The sequence below is a fragment of the Sphaerodactylus townsendi genome, linkage group LG06 (assembly GCF_021028975.2).
Source record: "Sphaerodactylus townsendi isolate TG3544 linkage group LG06, MPM_Stown_v2.3, whole genome shotgun sequence".
Lineage (NCBI taxonomy): Eukaryota > Metazoa > Chordata > Lepidosauria > Squamata > Sphaerodactylidae > Sphaerodactylus > Sphaerodactylus townsendi.
In genome coordinates, this window is record NC_059430.1 from 27,098,183 (window position 1) to 27,110,361 (window position 12,179).

General features: G+C 43.0%; 1 protein-coding gene across 4 annotated transcripts in view; it reads left to right on the forward strand.

Annotated features, from left to right (window-relative positions):
* FGD4 (FYVE, RhoGEF and PH domain containing 4) overlaps positions 1–12,179 on the forward strand; it is a 123,738-nt gene that overhangs the window by 76,627 nt on the left and 34,932 nt on the right. For all 4 annotated transcript variants that reach the window (XM_048501020.1, XM_048501021.1, XM_048501023.1 and 1 more), the window contains exons 2-3: positions 772–945; positions 10,737–10,917. In XM_048501020.1, the coding sequence (XP_048356977.1) occupies positions 772–945; positions 10,737–10,917 (355 nt within the window). The remainder of the gene's footprint in view (positions 1–771; positions 946–10,736; positions 10,918–12,179) is intronic.

A 12,179-nucleotide genomic window follows, 5' to 3' on the forward strand; every position in this document is an offset into this window, starting at 1 on the left:
CAGTCCTGTGAGCTGTACACTCATATAAACATCCTATTAAACAGGGGTAGGATTCAAATAATTTAACAACCAGTTCCAAAAGGACTCAGTGGTGGTATTACAACCATTCCCTGAACTAGACAAAACATTAGCTACCAGTTCTACCGAATAGGTGCAAATAGGCTGAATCCCACTGTTGCTATTAAAAATTTTCATTGAGGTTTGCTCATTATACATTTCAGCTGAAATTAACATTGGTTAGAGGTTTGTGAGTGAAACTTATAATAACTGTAACTCGAGGCTCTTTGGGGGTTGCCCTATTTATGATCAGTACAATGGGGGTTTGCGCTGTGAAAAAAAGAATTCATACCGATTTCTGGTTATACAAATATAATATAATAATAAAATAAAATTTTATGGGGCTGGATTAGAGAAGAGAATTAGAGTTAAACCCTTGCTTTCTCTCCAGTGAAGTGACTCGGTATCATTCCAAAATTCTATCTTGGAGGTTATATTTCAGACTTGGATTTTTTTCTGTCTCTTATGCTAAGTTCAGTTTGTGTTAAAGTGCTCCCAATGAAAACTGCCTGCCCTATAGGATAAGGCTTATCCAGATGTTTCAAGCCGGTGCTTCCTGCTTCAGGAGGCTGTGATGGAAAAGTAAACCATCCAGCTTCAGCAGCTCATCTGATCAGGGGGAAAATTCCCTTTTAGTCCATTGCTGTTTTAAAAGGTTGAGAATGAAATCCCAGATGTGAACATCGTTGAATGTTTGTTTTGTTTCTCTTTCAGGTGGCAGTGCATGCCCAAAGATCTTCATAGCTGTGCCTTGCTCTGCAAACAGTGTGGGAAGCAGCACGACTGAGCTATTTGAGCCGAACATCTGCAATGAAGTGGCTCAGGGAATAAATGGAAACGTGCCAGTTAAGCACGCCCTCCGCCCACCTTCAAATCCAAAGCCACAAGGTCAGTAGTGATTCCAAATACTTGCCAAGTCCAGACCCTTAGAGGGAACAAATTGCTTTAGCCAAATATTCATCATTTGTGGCCCAAATAAATTTGTTCAAGTGGTTTGCAGGAGCAAATTTTTATTGAAGTTTTGTTGAATACCACCTTAACATATCGCTTGCTTGTACTGACAAAACCAAAATGTGTATTTTGTGAAACTGCATGTAACTTCATAAATCAGTAAAGTCTGAAAATTATAAAGAACGTTGCGTCATTGGATTCTGAAGTGATCAGGGGTAGGGATTAATCAGAGGTGTGTGGGGAGGAAGTGGCACCCGGGGACAAAATGTCCTCTGGGCGCATGCCCCCATGGGTCTTGTAGCCCCACCCCTACGCTTGCCCCCTCAAAGGTGTAGCCCCATCTCCTACTAGCTCCCATTGGAAACAATGGGGGATGGGCTACCCCCTTTGGGAGTCCATAACTTTGGACCCCCAGAACCAGATCTCACCAAACCTGGGTGGTACCATCAGATGAGTCTCCTGAAAAATCCCTGAAATTTTGGTGCTGCTAGCCTAAAAACTGCGCCACCTGCAGGCCAAAAACCAAAAAACACTAAACATTAAAAACACACACAAACAAACCTGAATTTTTGTGCCCCCACGTGACCAAATGGGGGCTTCCAGGGATATTTGACTCCCTATGTTCCCGTGGCAGATACGCCCCTGGGATTAATAAACTGAAGTCTTTCAGATAATTTATTTTGTTTAAAAAAACTCTAAAATTTAGCTCTCAAAGTCATCTTGCTTTTCTAAGCTATAAGATAATGATCCTAGACTGTGATATCGCATCCTGTAGCAGTAGAGAATTAGAAGAGAGTGAAGGTCTTTGAGAATATTGAAATGCAGACAGAAAGTCAGATTTATGGCTTTATCCATAGGTCAAGGTAACTCGTAAAGTTATGTGTTACTTCGCTCCATTTGAAAACAACCGCACCAGGTTTGGGGAAAAATTAGCCCACAGCTTTAACTGAATACTGCCAAAGGAGTGATGGCATGGTGTGGGGCTGAATCCAGCATATGGTGACCTGCCTGGCAACTGGTATACCCACCTACCCCATCCCACTTTTTGAGAAAGGGAAGCCCGTGGAATGGCAAACCCAGGATCCCTCAGGGGTACACATCACTGCATGGTTCCCTTGCCACCTGCTGGAGAGAGCCATCCAACACCCCTGAGACATGCGACTTTACCCCCAAGACTCCTTAAGGGAGTCCCCAAACAGATGGGCATTCAGCCACTCTCTCCCCCTAAATGGATCTGTCCCAGCGCTCAACTTGCCAGCCATCTGTGTCAAATACAGATAGTGTAACACCCAGTAATCCGGATGCAATCCATAACAACCAGAATGCAAGGAAGGGTAGAGGGAATAACTTGCAGTGGCTGAGTGTGAGGTCCCTGTGCAGCCTAAACAAATAGGGAAAGGGGGAGTGGTCAGACCCATGCAAACTGTCCCCCCTGCACAAGCTTGATACTGCAAACCTGGAGTGTCTGAGAGTGTTTTTCTGCACCCGCTCTCTGCTGTATGGATGCAAAGGCAGCTCCCATATAAGCCTTGGGCTGTTGCTTCGCTGCACTACAGGTGACCAGCAGCTTCATTCCCAGTGAATATTCAGTGAATAGGTGTGAATATTAAGACTGTGCTCAAAATTTTATCCAGATCCTGGCAATTTAAGCAGTCAGTAGGTAGAGTCTACTAGAAAGAGAGGGTTCAAATACTACTAGTATCTCTTTGAGATGCAGACAGTTCTCTTTGAGAAACGAACAGTCTCCACTGGTAACTAGATCTCCCCACTTCTGGAGTCCTTGTTCATTTAGAGTTCTGTGAGTTCTGATCTGCACTATTGCTAAGTAATTCCACTTGTTGTAGGTAACAAAAATTATCATCACAGATTGAAAATGCCATAGCTGGATTAGTTCCCTCTGGGATATTTCATATATAAATACATTTTTTAATATGTGGGAGCCACAAACATAATCACTTAGGCAAGGTTTCGCGTGTGTCCACTAGCCTCGAACACAGGGCCTGGGGGAGGTGTGGTGATGTTCATCCGGGATTCGATCGCCTTCAGGGCAATCCCTGTCTCCCAGATCTCTGACTTGGAGTGTGCCGGCCTGGAGTGGCTGGCCCAGGAGAAGTTGGCCGTCTTTCTGGTGTACCGGTCACCTAGCGCACCCGGGGATGGACTGCCACGGCTACTGGAGGCGGTGGCCGAGTGGGCGTTGCATTTCCCTCGGCTTATTGTCTTGGGAGTCTTCAACGTCTATGTCGACGCCGCCTCATGTTCAGCAGCGGTGAACCTAGTTTCATCCATGGCGACACTAGGACTCTCCTTGTTAAATTCTGGTGCCACTCATGAGGCCAGTCACACGCTGGATTTGATCTTTGGGGCAGGTGTGGATATGGTTGTATCCTCTGTTAGCAGAGTGCCATGGTCTGACCATTTTGCCTTGAAGATCCGGGTGGATCTGCTGCGCCAACCCTGTCTAGGCAGTGGACCAATTTATGTCCGCCCACGGAGACTTATGGAACCGAATGGTTTCCTGAATGCTCTGCGGGACCCTGAGCCCCCTGGCACCCTCGATGAGCAGGTGACAGACTGGAACTCTAGGCTTTCCGACACCATCGAGGTGATTGCTCCCAAGCGTCCTCTGCGCCCCCGCTCATGGCAAGCTCCCTGGTACACCATGGAGCTGCACCAAATGAAGCAGGAACTCAGACAGCTAGAGCGAGCGTGGAGGAAGTCTCGCGACGAAATAGTGTGAACAACTTATAGGGCATTTATGAAGGCCTATGAGTTGGCGATGAAGAGGGCAAAGAGAGCCTATTTCTCGTCCTCTCTTGCATCTGCCAGCTCTCGCCCGGCACAACTATTTCGGATTGTTCGGTCCCTCTCTTTGTTAGTTGAGGGTTCCACAAATTCTCAATTGGCTATTGACTGTGAGGCATTCCAGAGCTTTTTTGCAGTTAAAGTCACGCTACTCCGCTGGGACCTTCCAGCCACACTTGGTACAGTTAGGGAACTTGAAGCTCCTTCGCCGCCTTCGGGTCCAACTTTGGACCGGTTCTCCCTGCTCTGCAAGTCCGATGTTGACAGGGTCCTGGCTGCTGTTAGACCTACTACCTGTCTTCTGGATCCATGCCCTTCCTGGCTGATAAAAGCTTGCAGGGAGGAGTTATGACCCCACCTGTTGAATATAATTAATGGCTCCCTTGAGCAAGGAGTGTTTCCGGGTGGGTTGAAGGAGGCGGTGGTCTGCCCACTCTTGAAAAGACCATCCTTAGATCCTGGTGATCTGGCCAATTACTGCCCCATTTCGAATCTTTCGTTTCTGGGGAAGGTAATTGAGAGAGTGGTATTGGAGCAGCTTCAGGGCTTCCTGGAGGACACATCGGTGCTCGATCCTTTCCAGTCCAGCTTCCATGCTGGGCATGGGACGGAGACTGTCCTCATCGCCGTCACAGACACACTCCGCATGCAGCTTGACCGAGGCGGATCGGCGCTGCTAGTGTTACTTGATCTCACTGCAGCGTTTGATATGGTCGATCACGACCTTTTGATCCACCACCTCGCTGCCTCTGGAGTGCAGGGCATTGTCCTTCAGTGGATTGCCTCATTTCTCCAGGTTCGGGGTCAGCAGGTATGGTGCGGGGATCAGGCCTCTCATAGGGCCTCGTTTAACTTCGGAATCCCGCAGGGGGCCTTGCTCTCCCTGCTCTTATTTAACATCTACATGCGACCCCTTGCTCAGCTGGTGCGGAGTTTTGGGCTGGTCTGTCACCAATATGCGGATGACACCCAACTCATTCTTTTGATGGAGGGGGGAGCGGCCTCTGTCCCTTCAGCTCTACAGCATTGTTTGGAGTCGGTTGCTGGTTGCTTGAGTCAGAGCAGGTTAAAACTTAATCCAATGAAGATGGATGTCCTTTGGCTAGGCCAGGGGGGAGAGACCGAGGGTGCCTGTTTTGGAAGGGGTCGCATTGGCCCCGACGTCCCTGGTCCGCAGCCTGGGGGTCCACCTGGACTCTTTGCTATCTATGGAGGGTCAAGTGGCCCATGTTACCCAGGTTGCGTTTTTCCATCTTTGCCGGGCTCAACTGCTGGCTCCCTTCTCTCCCAGTCCGACCTGGCCACTGTGATCCATGCGACGGTCACCTCGAGGTTGGACTACTGTAACTCGCTCTATGCAGGCCTTCCCTTGCGCTTGATCCGGAAGCTGTAACTGGTCCAGAACGCGGTGGCTTGGTTTTTGACGGGTGGTGATTATTTCAGTCATATCACCACCGTACTGCGCCGCCTGCACTGGCTTTTAGTGGAGTTCCAGATCATGTTCAAGGTGTTGGTATTGACCTTTAAGGCCATGTGTAGTATGAGGCCCTCATACCTGTGGGACTGCATCACCCCTTTTGTCCCAAATAGGCGGCTTCATTGGCGGCGGCAGAACTGCTGGAGACCCCCGGTCCCTCAAAGATGCGGCTGGCCTTGACCCGGGCCAGGGCCTTTACGGCTCTGGCCCCTGCCTGGTGGAATGTCCTTCCTCCAGCTATTCGGGCCCTGCAGGACCTTGGTGAGTTCTGCAGGGCCTGTAAGACGGAATTGTTCCACCAAGCTTTTGGCAGGACTGGCCACGGATCCACTGCCCCCCAATGAGGCTGCCATATTCCATCTTGGCAGGGCCATGACTTCCATCTTGGGTTTGGCCCTTCGCCTCCCGGCTTTTAGATCGGGCGCCTGATTTTATTTTCTTGTTTTCTTTAATTCTGATATATCTGTTGCTGCTGAAAGATTTATTGCTGCTGTAATTGTGTGATCTTATCAGGTTAACTTATATTTATGTTTTTATGTAACTGTTGTTAAGTATAGTTATGACTGTGAGCCACCTCGAGTCCTTCAGGGGTGAGGCGGCCTATAAAATCCAATCAATCAGTCAACCAGTCAATCAGTCAATAAATTTATCTTCTTAGTTGGAGTTCTGCTCATTTAAAAATGGAATCCATCTTGCCAAGGTGTGTGTATGTTCACAATTGTGACCTGTAATTCCTTTCCTTTTTTTCCCCCTGCTGACTTGTGTGTAACTTCTTGATACAGACTTTTGCTACAGTGGCCTTATGTACACAGTCTGGGTTTGCTGTTCGGATTCCTCTTGTTTCTTCTTATGTACCCTGTCGTTGCCTCTAGCTGAAATGAAATAGGGAAATAAGGGTCTGTGTCCAGCTAGCTGACCAGTGTTTCCATATCTTTCCATTCTTCAGTGTCAAGAGATTGGGTTTGAAAGCCCAATGGCATGTTAAGTGCGCACGTAGCGTGGTCACTGTTGCCATGGTATGGACATTAAGCAGAGCGCTTCTACCTTATAATGCATGCATTTTATTACGTCAGTGAATTAAGTGCCCTTTAAATGCTCTTAAACCAAAGTTCATTTTTAACAAACATTTTATCTTATTCACCAAGCCACAATGAAGTTGATAAGGTTTCCTTTAATATAAATAATACCAGTGCAAAAACAAGGATTAAGTGAGCAAATCTCAGTACCCAAATTAGCAAATATTAAAAGTTCATCTAAAATTAGCCGTTTGATCGAGCAGCAACCAAATTTTAAAATACTGAATGATCCTTAATTGAAGGATGAAAAAGGATGGTTTTCTTGTGCTGGTGGAATGCAGGAAAAAGGAAGCAGGTGCCCCTCAGTTACTGAAGCAATGTCAAAGCCAGAATACTGTAGAGTTTAGATTATTCGTGTTGATTTGTCACAATTGCCACGCACACCTTTCAGTGAATGATGCAACAAATGTTTTTCAAAGGGTTTGTGAATTTGGTTCTCAGTTTGCCAGTTGTGTTACTTGACAGGATAAGAAACAGGATCACAGATCTTGTTTATGTACTAGATAGCTGCTTCCTAGCAAAAACATCCCTCTGACCTGCAAAGTAAGGAAAGCTTGAAATGTTTTCTCTGGGATATTTTTGTGTGGCTATTCATTCAAAGACATGTCTTTAATGGAGTGGAAAATATTCAAAGTCTGTCTTTGGTATTCAGGATTTGTACTGGAAACTAATAATGGTCTCTGACCTGGTTTTGTAGAGGGGTGTTTGGTAGTTTCTTTCTGAAAAGCTGCTTACATCTTAGGAAACCAATTGCATCATTGTAGTACAGCATTACAGGCATAGTAAATATATTCTACGGAGAACAATCAAGTGTAACAGTTGGGTGTGTATTGACCTTTAAAATGTTACCTTGCTACAATTTATGACAACAAATTATATAAGTTTCGGGTGAAACAATTCAATTATTGTTGATGTTAATAGAGGAGCAAGAGGCATAAGAATTCTGAGGCAAAATTTCCTGGTGTTTCAGTCATGTGATTGGAGAGAATGACCTTAACGTCTTATGTTAAAATCAAACATAAAATCGGTATTTGCTGGGTTTACAGAGCTGAACGAAGTGTATATATGTACTGTCAAAGGCTTTCACGGCCGGATTCAACTGGTTCTGGTGGGTTTTCCGGGCCACACAGCCAGGAAAACCCACCAGAACCAGAAGTGTATATACCTCACTGTGTCTTAAAAGAAATAATGATGCCTTATGATTCAGTTCTAAACCCAAATATTTGGTTTACAAAATGTGGTATGTATTATTCAGAATACATATAAACAAGTACAGAAACCATAGGGTAGACCTTCATACTGTGACTCCTTAGTAAGTAAAGTCACTCATTAGGTCTTTTGGAATACAAGGGATCAAAATAATGGAGACATACAGACGTCAAACCAGTAGCCCATCAACTTATACAGTTTAGTCCAATTTCCAAGATGTGTCTTGAGAGAGATCTGCTGTTCTTCCATGAGATGTGAATTAAAGGTTCTGGAAAGCCCAGAACCTCCCTCTACAGTGGTGGTTGCAGTATTTCTGCCTGAAATTGCCTTGTCACTTCCCAGTCAACCTCTGATGGAATAGATGAATTTCTACAAGAAAAATTGCAAATTCAAACATTACTGAGGGTGGGATTGCAGCATGTTGCTGTAGCCTACACCACTTTGGTGCCTGTATCTTTTTGCTTATCCCTCAGATTGCAAAAAATTATATTGAAAACAAAAAGCATAAATTTTGTCGTAATGAATAAGGACAGATAACAATCTCTTTTTAAAACCTTCTTATTGTATTGTAGCAAAGTCAAAAATAACAATTTTGTAAAACTCGTATCTTCTAGTAGTCTAAGTTTTCCAACATCATTACATTCTAGCTCAATTTTTAAAATATCTGATAATTAATATAAAGTTAAATACTTTCTTGTCTATGTTTCCCTTAATGTCTTTAGTTGCCCAGATCATGGTTTATAAGATAATTTCTTGTTCTTGTACAGTCCAAGAAAACTTTCAGTCTTTTCTCATACTCTATAGTGGGTCTGCTGTGTACTAAATATGTTAGTTTTGTCATTATTTAATATTTTATGAGTTTACTAATCCATTCCATGAGATCCGGGTAATGTTTGCACCCTGATGTAGGCAGATACAGTCTTACAGTCATAATCTAAATATCTAATCTAATATATCTAAATATCTAAATATTTGGATATCTAGTTACACTTTAGAACATGAGAACACTGAAATATTCAATAGTGCATTATCATATGCATAGCATATTAATTATGGAAAAATTAGTCACATTTAAACAAATATAGGTTTGTATATGTGTACAGTACAAGAACTGTAATTAATACTATATTTTGTACATATCATGCTATATATTTGGAGTGAGTAAAGTTCTGTCTTTCACTCATTACAAAAGAAAAATATTTTGTAGATTTTTTTTTGGTGTTCCCTACTGTCTCCAAGTTTTTCCAATAGGAGCTGCGTGGCGTAGTGGTTAAGTGCTTGCCCTGCCACTCACATGGTCAGGAGTTTGAGCCCCCTGTGGGTCAGATATCCTGGCAACTGGCTCATGGTCAACTCAGTCATCCATCCATTTCTTGGTCGGTAAATGAGTACCTAACTCATAGCTAGGGGGTAAAGAATAGCCGGGGAAAGCAATGGCAAACTACCCCACAAAAGAGGCTTGCCTATGAAATCACTGCTTGCAGTGGTACCCCAGGGTCAGACACAACTGAAGGGGAAACTGTACCTTTTTTACTGCATCCAAATTTTTCCATTAGGAAAATAAAGGAAAAAATGGGGGAAGGAATTTTTATGGGTCTGTACAGCTCTACTTACTACAGTTATGCTGTAGAATCGGCCCTCCACACAGGAAGCTGTCTATTGCATCTCTGTATGAGTCAGGTTCTGGGCAAGCAGTCAAGAAGTATACTCTGAATAATTGACATTCCAAATTGATGACAGATGGGCATCATTGGAGGCAGATGGTTCTTGTTTGGAGCTGTTCTAAAAGTGCAACTTTTTTGAGATGCAAGTTCTCTAATTTTGATTCAGGAAATAGTGTTCCTCTTCTCCAAAAAATTTCTTGTACTTCCTTTCTTTTCACCTTTGCCTGAATTGTTTGGCAGCTTTCTGTGTGGCAGAAACTCTGGCTGCAACTCTGCACATTTCTTAGGACCAGAGAGCATGCACATCTCTAAACACGTGCACATTTTACTTATTTAGCATGATGTGTGTCAAATTCTGCTTGTCTAGCATGTCTTGCATGTCATTGATTTTGGTGTTCCTTATTCTAGTGAAGGTACATTCCATAACTTAGCAAACTTACTGCTGTCATCATGGAATACAGCTTTAATTGTAGACATGAATCCTTCTTCCATCCAGTCTTCTTTCCTAGGGCAATTCTATGGCCTCTTCCTCTCTCCCTTTCTCCCCTCCCCCCTAGTAGTTTTATCATCTCTTTTAGTTAGCTGGCCGTTCAATTTTGTGTCAGTTATCTCATGTTCACTGGCCTAGATCTGCCTGTCAGTTCCAGGGAGAAATCAGAATTGGAAACCTCTCAGTTTCTAGCAGCTGCTGGCAGGTAGAGAATAAAACCCATCTCAAAAACCTCAGAGGAGATAATAGATCTATAATGAGCAATTGTGACAGTCTCTTTAAAAACAGAGTAAAATGGTAGAGGTCTTTCCAATAATTCCTTTGTGCAGCTTTCATTATCTGTCACATTTTAGAAGAGCTTTGTTAATGCACAGACTAAATACAAGTTGATGGTCTTTGTTAATGCACAGACTAAATAAAAGTTGATGGTCTCACTTGTATTTTAAATTACTGGAGAAATATCAGTTCTGATCCGACTAGAATACAGCTAAAATAGATCCTGCTTTGTTCACACTGCTGCTTTCTGGACTTATTAAGTTGGTTGAGTGTTGATTCCCAGTAGTTTGTGTATGCTAATATAGTATAATTTTTGAGCAAAAATTACCAAGTTGTCTGGATTCACAGTTGTCTGCTTAGAGTTTACTGTGTAGGGCTGACAGGCCTTCCTTTTGTTGGCTTGCCAAGTCTTTCCTCATGCATCCCACTCTTTGAGCAGTAGAAAGGCCCAGGAAAGCATCTTACATGGGTGCTTAGTACTCTTTTGTTCATTACTATTGCTTGTGATGTTGCAGTTTTGTAGGTGGGACAGTGTGGTTTTTTCATCTGTCCTAAATGACGAAGAAGATGATAGCTAGTGAAGCTGAAGGTCAAAAAAGGAATATAACTGTCTTGAAGAGGGCTTGAATGATCCCATGGAGTTTTTGGGAGTCATGTGTTCGAACAACTTGTGAAATGCTTACCAATGTTTATAGTTTAGTGTGTGTTCCTTTTTTTTTGTTTTCTTACAGTGCCTCCAAAGCCATTACATCTGCAGAATTCACGGCCATCTATTCCCCGCCAAACCCCTAGACAGAAAGTTTTATATACTGCGAAGGAAAGAATGGAGGAAGTTACATCTACCTCTTCTTGTATATCAAAAGAGAAAACTAGTAAAGTGTCTGATCTCATCAGTCATTTTGAAGGAGGCAGGTAAACATGTTTTTCTGTTTTTCTTCAAATGGTACAGTACCAATGCAGCATAACTCATAATGAACAAGGAAATGCTATGCATTCCTTTTCTATAGCCTTAGCATAGGCAGTAGCTGTGTGTTGGTTCTCGTGTGTTGGAGATACAAGAAGGGGAAGCTGTAAGAATGTGCTGGTAAAAGTATATAAATACAAATATAACCATGGTGACCTTGGTCAAAATTAAATTATCAGAAAGACGTAGTAAATAACAAATTTAATGTAACATAGCAAATGCCTCACTGGGCTTCAATTATAAACTATAAACCCTCACTGGGCTTCAGCTATAAACCATAAGACGGCAAGCAGAAAAGCAACCTGCATATATAGTACACCATACTATAAATAACTTGCAACTAATGAGGACTCCACACAGAGTTGGGAGGAAAACAAAGCCTTAATTATAGGCATGTATAAAACTTACTTGGGGAACAGGTTTCTTGCAATGCACTTGTTAGAATTGGAGACGGAGCCTCTTGCAATTCATAGTGCCTTTACAATTGGGAAAATATAAAAGAACAAACACCAGTACAATAGACTTAAATGCTATCAAATAGTGTATAAGTAAAACAGTCGCTTCAAATGTTTACACAGTTTCACAGAAATAGCTTCATCAGGGAGGATAAATACATGCAGGCCTGGCTTACTTGCTGGAAAAAATCCTCCAGCTTGTTTGCCTCAGCGCTTATCATGTAGTGTATTACAATCTTAAAGTCTTGCTGGAATGCTCCGTTCAAGTGCTACAGTGGCGAACGCATTTTGTAGTTGTCATCCTATTGTAAAAGAAATCCAAAGCTCAGTACAGACCTTATTCGATTCAAAATGGGACATTAACTGGTTTGTAACCAAGACTTTAATTTTAAAGTGTTTGTCATTCATCTCTCCTGGTTGTATGGCTCAGATTAGTTTATTATGTCCCTTTGCACTACCCTCTTATGTTTTTTAAAAAAACCAATTACCTGAAATTTTGAATGTGTCATACTGCTTTCCTGACGTTGCAGGTTCTGTTCACTCAAAACTAGTTCCTGGTTGTCATCCAGTTCCACTTATTGATTTTAAACACTTCCTAGCAGCAGTACAGTATCCATTCCCCCAATAAGCAGTCATCTGGAAACACTATGCAAGCATGTAGCAGCATTTCTCAGCACTTTCTGGTGTTACTAGTAGTGGGATGAGTGGAAGGTGGCTTGCAATTGATTTCCTCCTTAGTTGTCTGCTGTGCACGG